The sequence below is a fragment of the Oncorhynchus clarkii genome, chromosome 23 (assembly GCF_045791955.1).
Source record: "Oncorhynchus clarkii lewisi isolate Uvic-CL-2024 chromosome 23, UVic_Ocla_1.0, whole genome shotgun sequence".
NCBI lineage: Eukaryota > Metazoa > Chordata > Actinopteri > Salmoniformes > Salmonidae > Oncorhynchus > Oncorhynchus clarkii.
The window spans coordinates 8162501-8183563 of NC_092169.1; the positions used below are offsets into that span (position 1 = coordinate 8162501).

General features: G+C 44.8%; 1 protein-coding gene across 1 annotated transcript in view; it reads right to left on the reverse strand.

Annotated features, from left to right (window-relative positions):
• The window catches only part of LOC139381407 (melanopsin-A-like), a 75865-nt gene extending 55280 nt beyond the window's left edge, over nucleotides 1-20585 (reverse strand). The window contains exon 1 of the mRNA XM_071124908.1: nucleotides 20397-20585. Coding sequence (XP_070981009.1) covers nucleotides 20397-20585 — 189 coding nt within the window. The remainder of the gene's footprint in view (nucleotides 1-20396) is intronic.
• Between the last annotated feature and the right edge of the window lie 478 nt (nucleotides 20586-21063).

The following is a 21063-nucleotide window of genomic DNA, read 5'->3' on the forward strand; positions in this document are numbered from 1 at the left end:
ATGCTGGTTAAGTGTGCCTTGAATTCTAAATAAATCACTGACAGTGTCACCAGCAAAGCATCCCCACCCCATCACACCTCCTCCTCCATGCTTTTCGGTGGGAAATACACATGCAGAGATCCTCCATTCACCCACACCTCAAAGAAATCTCCAATTTGGATTCCAGACCAAAGGACAAATTTCCACCGGTCCAATGTCCATTGTTCTTGTTTCTTGGCCCAAGCAAGTCTCTTCTTATTGGTGTCCTTTAGTAGTGGTTTCTTGCAGCAATTCGCCTGATTCACGCAGTCTCCTCTGAACAATTGATGTTGAGATGTGTCTGTTACTTGAACTCTGTGAAGCATTTATTTGGGCTGCAATTTTTGAGGCTGGTAACTCTAATGAACTTATCCTCTGCAGCAGAAGTAACTCTGGGTCTTCCATTCCTGTGGTGGTCCTCATGAGAGCCTGTTTCATCATAGCGCTTGATTGTTTTGGCGACTGCACTTGAAACTTTCAAAGTTCTTGAAATGTTCCATATTGACTGACCTTCAAGTCTTAAAGTAACGATAGACTGTTGTTTCTCTGCTTATTTGAGATGTTGCCATAATATGGACTTGGTCTTTTACCAAATAGGGCTATCTTCTGTATACCACCCCTACCTTGTCATAACACAAATATCAGGAATCAAGGTAAGACCCAGATGCAGACTGTAGAAGTAACAATGTTTATTGTAGCAACAGAGGCAGGCAAAGACAGGTCAAGGCAGGCAGGGGTTGATAAACCACGGTAAGGCAAAGGTACAGGACGGCAGGCAGGCTCAGGGACAGGCCAGACAGAGGTCAGACGGGCTAGTACAGGGTCCGGACAGGCAAAGGTCAAAAACCAGGAGGACGCGACAAGAGCGGCTGGGAACAGCTAGGCACTGACAGGAAAACCTCTGGTAAGCTTGCCCAAACAAGACGAACGGGCAACAAACAGACAGAGAACACAGGTACAAATACACAGAGGATAATTGGGAAGATGGGCGACACCTGGAGAGGGGTGGAGACAAGCACAAGTACAGGTGAAACAGATAAGGGCGTGACAACAAATGATTGGCTCAAACGCATTAAGAAGGAAAGACATTCCACAAATGAACTTTTAACAAGGCACACCTGCTAATTGAAATGCATTCCACCTTATGAAGCTGGATGAGAGAATACCAAGAGTGTGCAAAGCTGTCATCAAGGCAAAGGGTTGCTACTTTGAAGAATCTCAAATATAAGATATATTTTGATTTGTTTAACACTTTTTTTTGGTTACTACATGATTCCATATGTGTTATTTCATCGTTTTGATGTCTTAACTATTAAACTACAATGTAGAAAATAGTAAAAATAAAGAAAAACCCTTGAATGAATAGGTGTGACCAAACTTTTGGCTGGTGCTGTTAGCAAAAACCTCCAGAGAACTTATTTAGCATGTTTTGGCTTTCGAGTTAGGCAAACATTCCCTTAATATCAAACAGAACTCACCCAGAATGTAGTTCCCATGTTCTCTGAATATCCCATATTAATGTTCTAGACACATTTCATTGGTCGTTGCAACAATCATTCATGTCCAGTTTTCTGAAGGGTTAGGGGAATATTCCATTAACATCACAACAAACAAACACAGAACATGGTTGCCATGTTCTCAGAATATAAGATGTGAATGTTCTAGACACGTTTCATGGGAACATTACAAGAGCATTCGTGTGTCAAGTTTTCTGAGGGTAAGGGACAGGTCGCAATCTACTGGGGGAGGGGTGGTTCAAAATAGGGGAGGGTTGACAAACCTTTTTTTTTTGCTTTGAGGAGGGTTGTGTGTTTTTTTTATTGGGCACAGTGGATTAGTAGTGCATTTTATTCCTTGGTTTACTATATCATTTCTTCCATCCTCGCCAAATTTACTCATCTGCTTGCGTGCTCCTCCCCTATATCAAAGTGTTTTGGTACTTTTCCGTGTGCTAACTTTTACTATACCACAGGTCAGTATAGTCTACCAGTCTAACGGTCCATCCTGCCCTCTGTCCACCATTCATAGTGACAATAGTGCAAGGTGGATTGTTTGTGCAGATCTGCAATAGGCTAATTAGCAATCATATCACACATAAAATCGTTACATTTTTTGTTGTTGTGCAATTTCCAATATGAATCCATAAGTACAAATAGGAATAGCTGATAGGTAGTGGAGAGGCCATGTGCGCATGAAATAACAGCAAAGACATGACACACAGCTCAAAAAGCTCCCCTATTGATCTTGTTTAGGGACAATACAATTATCCTACCTGGACTAGCCTACAACACCACAATGCAATGAATATATGTGTAAATGGGGTGGCAGGTACCCTAGTGGTTAGAGCATTGCACTAGTAACCGGAAGGCTGCAAGCTCAAATCCCTGAGCTGACTAGGTAAAAATCTGTCATTCTACCCCTGAACAAGGCAGTTAACCCACTGTTCCTAGGCTGTCATTGAGAATAAGAGTTTGTTCTTTAACTGACTTGCCAAGTTAAGTAAAGATTTTTTTTTAAATCTCTCTGGGGCTAAGCTTCTCTTCCTTTATTTAGGCTATATACTATTGTTTTATATTAACATCATACATTGGACACCTAAGCCTATAGGCCTATGCATGCAATGCCCTGATCCGTTTAGTGCTCAAATCTCTGACAGCTGAATCTTGAGGTGGACAATTATTGCTTTATGAAAGTTGCCTAAAACCACCCCCCTAAAATAGGCTATAAACGTTGACATAAGCTACACATGGAAACCCAAGGAACAGAGTTAACATTTAAAATATTTACGGTCACTTTGTCCGGCGTCAAATTTTCCTAAAGGAAACTCTGAAATGCACACATGGTTTCTATGCAGATTTTAGATGAAAATCTGTTACCAATTGGAAGGAAACCTAGCTATAGACACGCACAAGACTCTGGCAAGTGCGCTAGTCCAGCAGCAGTCCCAAACATCTAAAGAATAAGCTACAGACCAGCCAAGCAAGCTTGTAAGATTTGTACTTAAACTCCCCCCTCATACTCATATTGAGGTTGAGCATTTTTTTGTCTGTGTCTCTGTATCTATGTAATTGTATAGGGAAACTGAGCAAAAAAAGAAACGTCCTCTCACTGTCAACTGTGTTTATTTTCAGAAAACGTGTAAATATTTGTTTGAACATAAGATTTAACAACTGATACATAAACTGAACAAGTTCCACAGACATGTGACTAACAAAAATGGAATAATGTGTCCCTGAACAAAGGGGGGGGGGGGTCAAAATCAAAAGTAACAGTCAGTATCTGGTGTGGCCACCAGCTGCATTAAGTACTGCAGTCCATCTCCTCCTCATGGATTGCACCAGATTTGCCAGTTCTTGCTGTGAGATGTTACCCCACTCTTTCACCAAGGCACCTGTAAGTTTCCAGACATTTCTGGGGGGAATGGCCCTAGCCCTCACCCTCCGATCCAACAGGTCCCAGACGTGCTCAATGGGATTGAGATCCGGGCTCTTCGCTGGCCATGGCAGAACACTGACATTCCTGTCTTGCAGGAAATCATGCACAGAACGAGTAGTATGGCTGGTGGCATTGTCATGTTGGAGGGTCATGTCAGGATGAGCCTGCAGGAAGGGTACCACATGAGGGAGGAGGATGTCTTCCCTTTAACACAGCGTTGAAATTGCCTGCAATGACAACAAGCTCAGTCTGATGATGCTGTGACACACCACCCCAGACCATGACGGATCCTCCACCTCCAAATCAATCCCACTCCAGCCCTCGGTGTAATGCTCATTCCTTCGATGATAAACGCGAATCCGACCATCACCCCTGGTGAGATAAAACCGCGACTCGTTAGTGAAAAGCACTTTTTACCAGTCCTGTCTGGTCCAGCATCCTGTCTGGTCCAGTGGGTTTGTGCCCATAGGCGACGTTGTTGCCGGTGATGTCTGGTGAGGACCTGCCTTACAACAGGCCAACAACAGGCCAACCGATCCTGTGCAGGTGTTGTTACACATGGTCTGCCACTGCAAGGCGATCAGCTGTACGTCCTGTCTCACTGTAGCGCTGTCTTAGGTGTCTCACAGTACGAACATTGCAATTTATTGCCCTGGCCACGTCTGCAGTCCTCATGCCTCCTTGCAGCATGTCCTAATGGACCTCAGATTGGGACACACTAGACACCACTGGAGCCACTGCCCCTCCTGACCACAATGGGGACAGAGCCACAACTGTCTCCGAAGGTGTCACTCGGCCACAGGGAGGCGTGTGGCCCCTACCTTCATGGGTACAGGCTCTGACTCAGAACGGTCAACAAAGGAGGGAGAGAGGCGATGGGGCTACTGACACCCCCGAAGCAGGTTATCCAGATGGATGGCCATCGTGATGAGAGCATCCAAGGAAAGGCTGTCGTCTCGGCACGCCAACTCCGTCTGGACCTCTTCGCACAATCCTCTTCTGATTTGGGTGAGAAGCCCCGGCTCATTTAATCCGCTGGACGCTGCCACTGTCCGAAAGGTGAGCGTGTACTCCGTCACGGTCGGGCCATCCTGCCGTAGTTGGAGTAGGCGCTCACATCCCTCTCTGCCCTCTGGTGAATGGTCGAAGACCCCCTGAATAGAGCCATGAACCACTCATAGGAACCCAGCTCCTCTCCTCTCTACCAGATGGCCGTGGCCCACAAAGATTTATAAATGTGACCGGGATTGCACAATAAAGTCAGGGACTTATTTCCATTTTGGTCCCTATTTTTTACATAAATAAACAAAAAAAGAAACGTCCCTTTTTCAGGACCCTGTCGTTCAAAGATAATTCGTAAAAATCTAAATAACTTCACAGATCTTCATTGTAAAGGGTTTAAACACTGTTTCCCATGCTTGTTCAATGAACCATAAACAATTCATGAACATGCACCTGTGGAATGGTCGTTAAGACTCTAACAGCTTACAGACGGTAGGCAATTAAGATCACAGTTATGAAAGCTTAGGACACTAAAGGGGCCTTTCTACTGACTCTGAAAAGCACCAAAAGAAAGATGCCCAGGGTCCCTGCTCATCTGCGGGACTTCTTGTCGCAGGCTTCTTGTCCACGACAAAGAAACTAGTTGACGCAGGAAAAGTGAACGTGCGGATGAAACCTTGTTGGAGTGCCTCTTGGATATAATCCTCCATGGCCTGGGTCTCAACCACCGACAGAGGGTAGATGCGTCTGCATGGAGGCGCAGACCCTGCCAGCAGGTCACTGGCACAGTCCCAGCGGCGATGAGGGGGAAGACAGGTGGTGCGGATCTTGAAGAATACCTCCCGCAGGTCCTGGTATACCTCCGGGATGTTAGGCTGAAGGGCAAGCACAGGACTCTCAATCGACGTGGAACCACAGGGGATGGGGAAGCAGGTCCTCCGGCATTTGGGTGACCAGTCTGTGATTCTCATCCTCGACCATGAGCTGGTGGAATTATGGAATTGAAGCCAAGAGAGGCCGAGGATGATCTTGTGATGAATGGGCTCCACAGTGAGGGTGAGTGGTTGGGTGATGTGTGTGATGGTTCCGGATCCTAGTAGCCGATTATCAAGGGCTTGAACCGGGAAAGGAGAGGAGAGTGGGTATGAGATGATGTTAAGAGAGGAGGCAAGGGTCTGGTCAATAAAGTTCCCCACGGCACCGGAATCCACTAACGCTGTAGACATAGTACATGAGGGACAGTCAACTAGTGTGATGGACACCAGAAAGAGTTTAGCAGAAAGTGATGGAAGATGGAATACTCACTCCTGCCCTATGAGGTGGAAGATCACATGGCCGCCCCTCTGCTCTTGTGGAGCCCCTATTAGGAAGTTCCGGATACTGCTGGAACCGGTGCCCCCCTTGACCACAATACAGACAGAGCCCCAGCTGTCTCCGTCTGCATCATTCCGCCGTGGGGAGACGTGAGACCCCTACCTCCATGGGTTCAGGCTCTGATCCAGAGTGTTCCCTGAGGGAGGGAGAGAAGTGATAACTAACGACGCTCCCGTAGTAGGTTATCCAGACAGATGGCCATTGCAATGAGTGCGTCCAAAGAGAGGTTGTCGTCTCGACAGGCCAATTCTGTCTAGACCTCCTCGCTCAGACCTCTTCAGAACAGCGTGCAAAGCGCCAGCTGGATGCTGCTACTGTCCGGAAGGTGAGTGCGTACTCGGCAGTCGTCTGGTCCCCCTGCCGTAATTGGAGTAAGTGCTCACCCCCCTCTCTGCCCTTTGGGGGATGATCGAATATGCATTTGAACAGAGCCATGAACCCCTCATATGAAGCTAGCTCCTCCTCTCCCAGACGGCCATGGCCCATTCCAAAGCATGCCCAGTCAGCAGAGAAATAACCTTGGTAACCTTGGACCTCTGGTGTTGGGGGCTCCCCTGTGGTGCGTAAAGTAGAGGTAGCACTGAAATAGGAAGCCACGGCATATAGATGGGGTGCCGTCATATTTATCTGGGAGGGACAAACGGGCATCGCTGACCTGAGCGGGTTGCTGAATGGGCTGTTGTGCTGGCTCGCTGGTTCGACTGGTTGTAGTGTATCCTCCGCTAGTTGACGGCAACGCCTCCCGGGTATGTTCAAGACATTGCGAAGAACCTCTCCCTAGCTGGTCCTGGTGTTGATGTAGAAGGTATCCCTGCTCATTGACCATCTGGGAGATATTTTGTCCTCCTGCTGCTTCCATGGTTTGAGTCAGTATTCTGTAAAGAAGAGGCTGTGAGTTGAGAAGCAGGTGAAACGTTTAATACAACAACAAACATGGACGGAGACAACATAACAGTAGCATCTTTGCATGAACACAGGATCAATACTTACTAGGGAAGGAACCTAAGGGAGTGCCAGATATAGGGGAGGTAATACGTGTGGTAATGGAGTCCTGGTGTGCCTACATGATGACGTACAGGTGCGTGTAATGATTCATGCCAGGTGTGTGTAATGATGGATCCCAGGACCGGTGGTTAGTATACAGGCGACATCGAACACCAGAGGGGAGGAGAGGGAGAAGGCATGACACTACATTAATGTGGATGCTATCATGATTACGGATAATCCTGAATGAATCGTGAATCATGATGAGTGACAAAGTTAGACGCACAAGTATCAATATCCGTAATCATGGTAGCATCCACATTAATGTACAAGTGTTTAGAAACATTATATTCTTATTTACAATACAGGTGATTCCAAAGTGACACGATATATTAATTACCATTAACTTCTATTGGGCACAAAATTTGTAGAGTCACAAGCTTGATGTAATCATTGCGTGCTAGGAATATGGGACTATGTACAAAAAGGGCTGTAAATTCTAAACGATTCACTTGTTATGGATGAAAATACCCTCGAATTAAAGCTGACAATCTGCACTTCATTCATCCTCATAGTCATTATAATTTCAAATCCAAAGTGCTGGAGTACAGAGCCAAAACAAAAAAAATGCCATGTCCCAATACTTTTGGGGCTCGTTGTATGTAATTGGAAAACACTGTATGTTAAAAGCACTGTTTCTGTGTGTCCCTAATCTTGTTAGAGACAAAGAGGTGTGAATGGATCAGTGGTTCACCAATCGGGGCCTTGATGGGCTCGGAAACAGTAACAAGGGGTGGTGTGTAAACACATTTTTGGGGGGAGAACGTTTCTTTAAGACCATCAGGCGACGTCCTAAAAACGTCTTTAGGGATGACGCTGGAACAAGCTTTGAACTAGACAAAAACCTCCAGGGGACCATGACAGAACGTCCTATGTTTTAAACGTCATTGGACACATGAATGTTCTTGCATGGTTCCCATGAAAAGTTTCTAGGACATTAATATCTTATATTCAGAGAACATGGCAACCACATTCTGGGCAAGTTCTATTTGACATCAAGGGAATGGTCTCTTGAAAACAGTCCATGCACATGAACAAATGAGACTCTTAAGGAAACGTCTCTAAAGTTGTGGGAGTGTTTGTTGTTAGCCGGGTAGTGCATCCTGGTTTCCGCTCTTGCCATTTTAATCAGTGGCTAATTTAGACTTGGGCAGTCAGTGGCATTAATTCATCAACTAGGCTCCAGGGGAAAACAAAAACTAGCAGGACTGTGATTGTAGACCACTGGAGAGTTATACCCCCCGATTTAGACCATGACACTGTTTTCAACCTTTTCCTTTTCTCTACAAGGCTGCAAAAAGATAAAAGATAATAATAATAATTATTAAGTGATTATCCAGCCTTAAAGCACTAAGCAGACAAACTCTGCATATAATCATCTGGATTCGTTTTCCTCCACTGTGAATAATTCACTGGCCATCTGAGAAATGAACTTCTCTGAGCTTCAATACGAATGAAGAGCCGTTTGGATTCAAAAACTTGAAGGACAGTTTCCTTATTCACTCTCACAAATTAAAATCAATACGCAAACATCACAGTTTTTTAATCCTTCTCCATCCGGAGGGTCTCCGGAATGGTTTTAATGAAGAGAGCATTTGGTTGAGTTAGTAGCGCAGGGTACGCAGGGTCAACTTCCTGCTCGACTGCTCTGAAGCTGCCGCGAGAGGACACAAATCAACAGGGATAAATGTCCCCACCAACACAGGCGTGATGGAATAAATAAGACCAGGCGAAATCTCCCTGTCATTTCAAGTCTCAGTCACTTCAGACTGAGTGGAATGCACGCATATGTATGGTGGTCTCACACTACCCCCACTCTCACAGAGTCTAACAGGGAGAAGGGGGCGCAGGTAATAACATTGTGAAATAAAATGATGGGGATGAGGAGGAGAAAGAGAAAGAGGAAGAGGAAGGGGAAGAACATGAGGAGAAGGGGGAGGAGGGGTAGCAGAGGAAATGGAGGTCAATTATGAGGAGGAATGGGAGGAGATGGAAGAAGAGGAAGAGGACAATTGTTATGACGAGGAGGAGTAGGACAATTATGACGACAACAATGATGATAATGGCCCACACACAAATACACCCGAACAAATAGTCCAAGGCCACTAGCTCTGTAGACAAAGACCTTGAATTCCTTTGATAACTTCAGATGAACCACACCCGTCTGCGATGCATCCCCCAGGTGGCAGTGTTTGACAACCACTAAGAGAAATGTTTGAACTGGGTTTAGATAAAAAGCCCCCAAACTTTGCCTGTCCACAGATCAAACAGGAAGAAGAGTCAGAGGTGCTACATCAGACAGTCAGACAGGGTGGTATAATGGAAAAGATATGTCCTGGACAGAATACCAGCATATGTCAGGGGTTATAAGGGAGATATGTCTGGGATAGTGTGGGCTTCTCCGGCGAACTTACACAACTTGCAAAGAAAACAATGGGTTCCACATTGAACTCTCGGAGCCAATGTTAAGCTGAAGATCAACTTTTATGGCAGTCAATAATCTTACTTACTCTGTCATCATCACACCACTATTTTGATCCACTGACACCTTGGATATGTCCACTGGAATGATTTGACCAGGAGTGATTACTTGGGGTATTACAACTTGTTTTCTATTATGACTATGCACTGTAAAAAACAAATAGCTGTTTCAACTAAATATTATTAAGCAATTGGTTTCACAGACTTTTTTTAGTTTATTCAACTTTTTGGTCAAAGTGTTACCTGAAGTTAGAATGTTTAGTTCTCCCAAACTTAGGTCCAACATGAGAAAACTTGTGCAAAAATGATCTCAACTTAAAATAATGTGTTTTCTCAAATTGTCTCATATGCTCATTCAACAAAACATTTTTATTTGGGCATCTTACCTATAACTAGTCGCACAGTGAGTGCTTTTAAACTTTTCAACTTACATATTTGACACACATGATGAATGTTAATTTATACAGTAATTCATCTTCAACATCCTCCCCTAGGGATTTGAACTCCAAACCTGTAAATTCACAACACTTCAATCTTCCTGCTGCGCCACCATGTCTGTGTTGAAATTGAGTTAATCTGTATTGCCACACCTTGCACTTCAAAGTAAACCTCAACTCTGTTAACAGTACACTCAAGAAAAACAATTTTATTTATCATAGTGATTAAGGAGTAACATTAAAATAGGGTAATATGCCCCACTAACATTAGATAATTAGGTATCATCAACAAAAAAATGCTTAAATAAGTCAATCAAATCAATTATGAGAGAATATTCAGATTAACTGATAACTGACATAGACATGGTGGCGTAGCAGGAATATCAGAATGCCATGCGTCAAGAGGTAGAGAGTTAAAATCACAGGTGAGGACATGTTGAATAATAATTACTGTATAAATGAATATAAACAATGGGTTGAAAACATTGTATGTGAAAAACACTGTGTGTGTAATCAGTTGCACACATGAAAACCAGGTGTGTGGGAAAACAAGACGAAACAAATGGAAAATGAAAAAATGGATCGGCGATGGCTAGAAGACTGGTGACGTCGACTGCCAAACACCGCCCGAACAAGGAGAGGAACTGACATCAGCAGAAGTCGTGACAGCACCCCCCCCCCCACGATGCACGGCTCCAGCAGCGCGCCGTCACCGGCCTCGAGGACGACCCGGAGGGTGAGGCGCAGGGCGATCCGGACGGAGACGGTGGAACTCCCGCAACATTGAAGGATCCAACACGTCCTCCACCGGAACACGGCATCTCTCCTCCGTACCATACCTCTCCCAGTCCAGGAGGTACTGAAGGCCTCTCGCCCGACGCCTCGAATCCAGTATGGAACGAATGGAGCACGCCGGGGCCCCCTCGATGTCCAGAGGAGGTGGAGGAACCTCCCGCACCTCAGACTCATGGAGCGGGCCAGCAACCACCGGCCTGAGGAGAGACACATGGAACGAGGGGTTAATACGGTAATCGGGGGGAAGCTGTAACCTGTAACTTACCTCTTTCAGTCTCCTCAGGACTTTAAATGGCCCCACAAACCGCGGACCCAGCTTTCGGCAGGGCAGGCGGATGGGCAGGTTTCGGGTCGAGAGCCAGATCCGGTCCCACGGTGCGAACACTGGGGCCTCAGTACAGTGACGGTCTGCGCCGGCTTTCTGACGCAGCACGGCGCGCTGAAGATGAACATGGGCGGTGTCCCATGTTTCCTCCGCTCGCCGGAACCAGTTGTCCACCGCAGGAGCCTCGGTCTGACTCTGATGCCAAGGAGACAGAACTGGCTGATACAATACACACTGGAAGGGGGAGAGGTTAGTGGAGGAGTGGCGGAGCGAGTTCTGGGCCATCTCTGCCCAGGGCACGAACACTGCCCACTCCCCCGGCCGGTCCTGTCAATAGGACCTCGAAAACCTACCCACATCCTGGTTTACTCTCTCCACCTGCCCATTACTCGGGGTGAAAACCCGAGGTAAGGCTGATCGAGACCCCCAGACGTTCCATGAACGCCCTCCAGACCCTCGAAGTGAACTGGGGACCCAGAACAGACACTATGTCCTCAGGCACCCCGTAGTGCCGGAAGACGTGAGTAAACAAGGCCTCCGCAGTCTGTAGGGCCGTAGGGAGACTGGGCAGAGGGAGGAAACGGCAGGACTTAGAGAAACGATCCACAACAGCCGGGATTGTGGTGTTTCCCTGTGATGGCGAGAGATCGGTCAGGAAATCGATCGACAGGTGTGACCATGGCCACTGTGGAACGGGTAAGGGGTGTAGCTTACCTCTGGGCAGGTGCCTAGGAGCCTTACACTGGGCGCACACAGAGCAGGAGGAAACATAAACCCTCACGTCCTTAGCCAAAGTGGGCCACCAGTACTTCCCGCTCAGACAGCGCACCATCCGACCAATGCCTGGATGACCAGAGGAGGGTGAAGTGTGGGCCCAATAGATCAGCCGGTCTCGGACAGCAGATGGAACATACAGACGCCCAGCAGGACACTGGAGGGGAGCGGGCTCTGCACTCAATGTCCGCGTCCAGCTCCCACACTACCGGCGCCACCAGGTAGGAGGCCGGGAGTATGGGGGTGGGATCCATGAGCCGCTCCTCTGTGTCATACAGCCGGGACAGTGCGTCTGCCTTCACGTTCTGGGAACCTGGTCTGTAAGAAAGGGTGAAAACACAACGGGTGAAAAACATGGCACACCTTGCCTAGCGAGGGTTCAGTCTCCTCGCTGCCCGGATGTACTCCAGATTGCGGTGGTCAGTCCAGATGAGAAAAGGGTGTTTAGCCCCCTCAAGCCAATGTCTCCACGCCTTCAAAGCCTTGACGACAGCCAACAGCTCCCGGTCCCCCACGTCATAGTTTTGCTCCGCCGGGCTGAGCTTCCTCGAGAAGAAGGCACAGGGGAGGAGCTTTGGTGGCGTACCCGAGCGCTGAGACAGCACAGCCCCTACCCCTGTCTCAGACGCGTCCACCTCCACTATGAATGCCAAAGAGGGATCCGGATGGGCCAGCACGGGAGCCAAGGTAAACAGAGCCCTCAGGTGACCAAAGGCCCTGTCCACCTCAGGAGTCGGGAGTCAGGCTTCGGTAGAAGTGGTGACAGAGAGGTTGGCAGCCAATAAGATACTTAATTCCAAAAAATACATTTCAACAATGCCTATAATGTTTTTAATTCGACTTTTGCTTTCAAAAGCAGCTCAACCTTAGAACATGTAAGAATGAACTATAGCCATTGAATTCTACCATGCAAATATACTGTTCATTATAGGGAAATAATGCACGCTTTATAATGCCCTTCAAGCCAATTATAAACAAGTATTCAACAATGCCATGGTATAAATAGGAAATATATATTTTTTGAAATGCACATCTGGACAGCACTCCATTTCCTTTTTTTCCTTTTATTTCACTTAGCCGAGACATTTTCCATCATTCATATTATTATTGTCACGCCCTGACCTTAGTTATCTTTGTTTTCTTTATTATTTTGGTTAGATCAGAGTGTGACTAGGGTGGGTATGTTAGTTTTATATTGTCTAGGGGGTTTTGTATATCTAGGGGTTTGTATGTCTATGGTGGCCTGAATTGGTTCCCAATCAGAGGCAGCTGGTTATCTTTGTCTCTGATTGGGGACCATATTTAGGTAGCCATTTTGTCTAGGTTATTTGTGGGTTCTTATTCTATGTTTAGTTACCTGTCTGCACTACTCATATTTGCTTCACAGTTCATTTTGTTTGTTTGTTTGTTTGTTCAGTATTCTTTCTTTATTAAAGAAGAATGTACACTTACCACGCTGCGCCTTGGTCTCCTCCATACAACGAACGTGACAATTATATGCGACAGATGACTCATGATATTAACTGTCTCTGGCTACACATTTCAAAAAAAAGTTTTTCTATGGAAGACAACCTGATTCAACAAAAAATGTATTTGGGCCAGCCAGGAGGTTCAGTCAATGTGGGTATTCTTCCGCATGATCTCAAAGTGCGCTGGATCACAGGAAGGGCTGAACAAAAAAACATAAAAGCTTTGCCCTTTCAATGAACAAATAAGCAGTGATACATCAAGCGTGAAAAAAATAAACTTTGAAGAAAATACCCAACATGGTTTTTGAAAAGGCACCTGTTTATATCTTTGCTTTCTGAGCAAAGGTACAGCACTCAAATGACAGTAAGAAATCTCAAAAGCTTTCTAAACATTCTGGCTAATGAACATGCTTCAGATTGCTTGCTTACTACATATAGCCCAGGAGGAGGACTTCTGTCATAGTGCCACTAAAGACCAACTGAGATCTGTCTGGCTGACTAAAGAGTTCCTTCCTGGCACCACTATTCTGCAGAGGTTCATTAAAATTTTTTGTTGAGTTTGATCATATCTGAATAGTTTTGCTTATTAAAAAGCATCCCTCTATAAGGGGATGAAAATACTCCTGTTGTAACGTTGAGATCCTCAGGGACTCTTTTCTCTTTTCATTAGTGAAGCAGCAGCCGTGGTTTCTTCCCACACGAGATCAGACTACACTGCTGCCTCACCCACAGAGTAACGGGAGTTTTTGTTGTGTGATTGTGTGTGCCTGCGCTCGCGCGCGCGTGTGTGTGCGTGCTAAAGGCAGTCAACCCTTGAGTCTTACAAAATACATCAGGGTATACAGTATTTAGGTCATTGTGTCTCTAGTTGAATCTTTTCTAACAGCATCAATTACATCATGGAATCATTCTCGTTTCATCCTTTAATGCACCTGTACAGTCTAATTGTCAGTTATAATGTACAATACTGTCATCAAGGCAAAGGGTGGCTACTTTGAACAATCTAAAATATATTTTGATTTGTTTAACACTTTTTTTCCTACAATGTCATAGTCATAATAAATAAATAAAAACTTGAATGAGTAGGTGTGTCCAAACTCTCTTTCTGTCTAGCTTGTGGAGGATATAGTTGTGCTCTTGTCCTCTCTGACTTAATAATTGTGCCTGAGGGAAATAATAAAGCTATATCGATTTTAACTGATTCAGTGCTGACTCTAATGCTACGTTCGAAAACCTGCTGACGCCAACAATATCTGATTACCATTTGCATGAATTGACAGCGTGAACGCTACTGAAGCCCTGCCATCCTCATACACGAGGTCAATTCATTTAATTCGGCATGAATTAGGAGCAGAGACAGTTCAGGTCTCCCTCTTTAGAATAGTAATTACAAGTTGTCGCTATCAGAGCCAGCGGTCAGTGCCGTGGTGGGTGGTCATGAGTGGGAGAGGCATGTGAGAGTCAGTGGGAGACTGTTTTCAAGGCCACCTATTCCAGAAAGGAAACAGATTGTTTAATAACGGTCCAATCTTCCTAATTATTAATTATTATCAATGTAAATCAAGTGAGTGATTTGTAATGACCAAGGCAAGGCAGTAATTGTTTTCTCTTTAGTTGAGTTTTGCCTCTTGCGTGATAAAACAGCGGCCCTAACCCATCAGACAGTCTAACCCAGTTCTTACTACACAGCAATTAAACAGTTATTACATCATCATTACACAGCTACCGTGGTACAGTCCCACTGAGAGGCACTCCGCACAGCGTGGTTAGGATTTCTATCAGCTTCAAAAAGCACCTTCAAAAAGCAATTTCTAAACACTGAGATACATACAGAAGGATGACCGTTGCTGTAGAGTCACGATGCATTTATGTGTGGACACGTTTGCCTGTCTGCCTCACTGTCCGACCAGCATCTGAGCCTCTATCCTCTCTCCTCTTTCAGTGCTGTACAAACACACTCTGATAGAGATAAGACATACAGGTATACAGTTTAATTTGGAAGTTTACATACACTTAGGTTGGTGTCATTAAAACTCATTTTTCAACCACTCCACAAATGTCTTGTTAACAAACTATAGTTTTGGCAAGTTGGTTAGGACATCTACTTTGTGCATGACACAAGTAATTTGTCCAACAATTGTTTACAGACAGATTATTTCACTTAAAATTCACTGTATCACATTTCCAGTGGGTCAGAAGTTCACATACACTAAGTTGACTGTGCCTTTAAACAGCTTAGAAAATTCCAGAAAATGAGGTCATGCCTTTAGAAGCTTCTGATAGGCTAATTGACATAATTTGAGTCAATTGGAGGTTTACCTGTGGATGTATTTCAAGGCCTACCTCCAAACCCAGTGCCTCTTTGCTTGACATCATGGGAAAATAACAAGAAATAGGCTAAGACTTCAGAAAAAAAAGATAGACCTCCACAAGTCTGGTTCATCCTTGGGAGCTATTTACAAACACCTGAAGGTACCACGTTCGTCTGTACAAACAATAGTATGCAAGTATAAACACCATGGAGCCGTCATACCACTCAGGAAGGAGACGCGTTCAGTCTCCTAGAGATGAACGTACTTTGGTGTGAAAAGTGCAAATCAATCCCAGAACAACAGCAAATGACCTCGTGAAGATGCTGGAGGAAACATGTACAAAAGTATCTATATCCACAGTAAAACGAGTCCTATATCGCTCTGCAAGGAAGAAGCCACTGCTCCAAACCCGCCATAAAAAAGACAGACTACGGTTTGCAACTGCACATGGGGACAAAGATCGTACTTTTTGGAGAAATGCCTGATGAAACAGGAAATGTCTGGTCTGATGAAACAGAAATAGAACAGTTTGGCCATAATGACCATCATTATGTTTGGAGGAAAAAGAGGGAGGCTTGCAAGCCGAAGAACACCATCCCAACCGTGAAGCACAGGGGTGGTAGCATCATGTTGTGGGGTGCTTTGCTGCGGGAGGGACTGGTGCACTTCACAAAATAGATGGCATCATGAGGGAAGGAAAATTATGTGCATATATTGAAGCAACATCTCAAGACATGAGTCATGAAGTTAAAGGTTGGTTGCAAATGGGTCTTCCAAATGGACAATGACACCAAGCATACTTCCAAAGGTGTGGCAAAATGGCTTAAGGACAACAAAGTCAATGTATTGGAGTGGCCATTACAAAGCCCCGACCTCAATCCTATAGAAAATGTGTGGGCAGAACTGAAAAAGCGTATGCAAGCAAGGAGGCCTACAAACCGGCCTCAGTTACACCAGCTCTGTCAGGAATGGGCCAAAATTCACCCAACTTATTGTGGGAAGCTTGTGGAAGGCTATCAGAAACATTTGACCCAAGTTAAACAATTTAAAGGCAAAGCTACCAAATGCTAATTGAGTGTATGTATACTTCTGACCCACTAGGAATGTAATGAAAGAAATGATATAAATATAAATAATTTTCTCTACTATTATTCTGACATTTCACGGTCTGACAGGCTAATCATCTGTTATCGGAGGAGGATACTTTGTGGACACAGTCTGACAGGCTAATCATCTTATTGGAGGAGGACACTTTGTGGACACGGTCTGACAGGCTAATCATCTGTTATCGGAGGAGGACACTTTGTGGACACAGTCTGACAGGCTAATCATCTGTTATCGGAGGAGGATACTTTGTGGACACAGTCTGACAAGCTAATCATCTGTTATCGGAGGAGGACACTTTGTGGACACAGTCTGACAGGCTAATCATCTTATTGGAGGAGGACACTTTGTGGACACGGTCTGACAGGCTAATCATCTGTTATCGGAAGGGGATACTTTGTGGACACAGTCTGACAGGCTAATCATCTTATTGGAGGAGGACACTTTGTGGACACGGTCTGACAGGCTAATCATCTTATTGGAGGAGGACACTTTGTGGACACGGTCTGACAGGCTAATCATCTTATTGGAGGAGGACACTTTGTGGACACAGTCTGACAGGCTAATCATCTTATTGGAGGAGGACACTTTGTGGACACGGTCTGACAGGCTAATCATCTGTTATCGGAGGGGGATACTTTGTGGACACAGTCTGACAGGCTAATCATCTGTTATCGGAGGAGGACACTTTGTGGACACAGTCTGACAGGCTAATCATCTTATTGGAGGAGGACACTTTGTGGACACGGTCTGACAGGCTAATCATCTGTTATCGGAGGAGGATACTTTGTGGACACAGTGTCTGTATGTAGATCTCCACAATCCCATTTCTTGATGGACCTCCATGCTTCTAATCAGGGAGATTTGAATTGGAAAGCCACCATTTGAAGTGGTTGTGCGTGGTGTAGAAATAAGAATCTCAGTGAGCCAGAGCCTGACTAGCTTTGCTTGCCAGGCTTATAGTATTACAGGCTACAACATGGCTGTGGATGAGATGAACATGACTTTTGTGAACTTTTTTCCCTTTGTTTGATCTTTCACCTCCGATACATATTTAATGATTGATGGTTCAACTTGGGGTTTTCTGAATTGATCTCTTTTTTCCCCCCCTCTGTCGTGCTGAAGGCCTCTGGCTGGATTACCTGGGCGATTGGTTTTTCTGTCATGTGCGTGTACAGCTCAGTGGAGGAGAATCGATTGAGACAGTTTGCCTGCATGTAAACACAACGCCCCCGGCATCAGAGTTATTGATGTGCCGGAGACAGTCACAGTGCCTCCTCTGTGGGAACATCTGTTGATATGGGGATTTAATTAAGGCCGTTTTTTGGACCGCTCCTGGCGTCATCATGGTCTTTCAAATGTAAAGGCTTAAATACCACACAACAACCGGGCGGGGTTTTGGGTCGTGCTTAAATTAATTACTAAATGGAACAGATAACTGAGTATTTAGAGTGTGAAGAAGGCACGTGAGGCTGATATTAAAGAGCCAATACCGGTATAGCGTTACAAGGACAATGTCGGCCGATAATATCGGTAAACCAATATATCGGTTGGGTATAGTAATCACCTGTCAACTCTTCAGATAGATATGATATTGGGGATTAAGAGAGGAGTTTTGGGGAAAGGCCACAGGACTACATGTCAAGTGGCGCAGCGGTCTAAGGCACTTCTGGCTGTGATCGGGAGTCCCATAGGGCGGCTCGCAATTGTCCTAGCATCGTCCAGGTTTGGCAGGGGTATAAATAAGAATTTGTTCTTAACTGACTTGCCTAGTCAAATAAAAAAACATATCTGAAGGTCAGTGACCATCAGCCATTATCAGGAGGTAGTGTGCCACCTGCTGCTCCAGCTGTGTCATTACAGCACTGTAACACAAGGTGACTAAAAGGATTGGGTGATTGCATTCCAGAGGTTGGCATTACACTGGCTTAATTTAATCTCTGGAAGGCCTGTTTTATGAATCAACAACCCTAGTCACTCTGGTGTAAGTGGATTCAGATTTTTATTTTTATTTATGTTTATATGAATCACACACACAATAGACAGTGCCACTAACCCATTTTCCAACAGCCTCTGGCAATCTCATTATGTCTGGCTACAAATGCAGAAGTGCCACGAGAAATCAGACATGTCAAGTGCCTATGGGACATACGGAATGCATTTCTGTCTATTAATATACATTTCATGTTTTTTTTTGTACTGCATAAATTGTCAACCTTCTGCAGTGCCTCGTTTCCTTCAGGAATGAAGATGGATGGGTGCATTTTCCCAAGTGCACATCTAATCACAAACTGACAGTCCTGCTATTGTTCACACAATATCAATGAAGTGCTCTTTCTATGCAAAACCCAACAACGTATTGCAATGCTCGAGCCACTCGGCGTCTGTCTGTGTATGCCGTGGAGACTTCTGTCTCGAAAGTTGACGGCGGTGATTTTAGTGCGTGTGGAAAAACCCCAAAATTAACAGACCAACAAACAATATCTGGAAATGCAGGGGTGTGCATTTTTTAAATTTTGTGAAGGAATTTGATGCAATTCTGTATGTTGAGCTAAGATAGGGATAGGGGAGGGAAAGCAGGAGGGAGCAGCTAAAATGAGTCAGCTATCACTGAATGAAAACATTCACATCAAAATCCAGCATGAAAGTAGAACAAATATATTCCGGATTTTTTAAATTATTATTTTGTTTGTTTCAAACCTTTCTATACTGACAGGATGGTTCTGATTGAAGTTGTGCGGTCTAATTGTGATACTCAGACACCCCTTATCTGAATGCAATCCCTCACAGCTGTGTCAACTCATGGACAGGGACAGACACAGGGAAATGCCATCAGAATGTACAGAAAGACATCCTGATATTTAATCAAAGGTGGCAGGTGATATTTATCCACCAAAAGGGCTCTGTACCTCATTTACCCTTTGATTTAAAAAAAAAAAAAAGCTCAGCATTAGTATTTACACTGTGAGTAACATTCTTTAAGAACAATTTAGTAAGACAGACGAGAATGCAAGCTAGACAGTTACATTAAATACCTCACAAATAACTATGAAACACACAAACACAGAGACAGACCGACAGACAGACAGGCGAGAGAGAGAGAGAGAGAGACAGGCAGAAAGAGAGAGAGCAAAAGCTAGGAACAGGGACATGCGTCATCAATAAAGCTTTTCAAATAGGTGACAAATCGATAGCCTTGGGGAGGCACTATACAGTACAGACAAAGAGTGAGGCTGAAGTATGCGAGTCCATTCTGAATCATTGCTGTACGTTATTATTGATCGACAGTCTAACCAAACCATGAATGTTTGATGCACATGATCCTATTTGACTACAAGTGTAATGCACATCTTGCTTACTTTTCATTCTCTAGTCAGATCTGCTCTGTAGAACTTAACACTTTTTTACAGTGTGAATGGATAAGCATTTTTTACAGGTCAAATCTGCACCCAGAGAAGAATGGTATTCATGCGTTTCATAACAGCTGTCAAGATAGCTTTTTTTGCTGAGAGTAGATTTCTAGGCCTAATGTGTCTATCATGCAAAAAATATCCGTTATTTTTTTTTATCTATGTCCATCTGAATTGTTGATCTACTTAGATAAAGATTTCTGAACAAGACAAGGCAATAACATTCAGAAATTATAGCTGCATCAGTCATTTAAATAAATGACTTGACATGAGGAACATGTACAATCATAGCAAATTCTTACAACCATACTCAAAGCAAACCACTCTACTCAAACCTATGTCCTGCATGAATGATCAGGCTACTTCGACTATTTATTTCGTTTCCCTGGGACAGAATGCACAGGTGAAACACTTACAGAGGTGACAGAAGGCAGATCCACCAGCCGGTACTCATTGACCACGGTGTCATTCCAGGAGGAAAGCGTCTCCACGTTGCGCGTGCAGTTTGGGTCCTGGAACCGACAAGAGATGCCCTTCCGAACCGAGCGCAGGGTGCCGTTCATAGCTCCTCCCGTGCCCTCCAGGACTGACCGGCCACTCGACATGGGTTGTAGGTGGGAAAATAGAAAATAGCCCGGAGTACTGACACAATCCGACAGCTGTCCGGTCCGTGTTCCAGCAATAGGCAAATACACTCAGGAAATTAGAACTTCTCGTTGGCTCCACAGTGGGAATCTGTTTTGGGAAGTTATCAATTCTCGATGTGAATGTTGACTAACAGTTTACGTTGGTTATGGTCTTGATATTGGTAGTCGGTGAGACACAGTGGTATAAAACAGTTTGACAATCGCAGAAGAGGATGGAGCGGCATACGCGGTTGCGCGCGAGTCACGCAACCCTAATAGCACATTTTTGTACATGGATATATTTACGTAAGTGAGAAAGCCGCACATGCTCTCTCTTTTATCCATGTGCTCGCTCTGAGTTGCCACTCTCCACCCCTGTATTGTAATGATGGCACGCGTTCTCATAATGTAGGGCAATAGAGCACTCTGCACTAACATTAGTCATTATGTTGAAAGC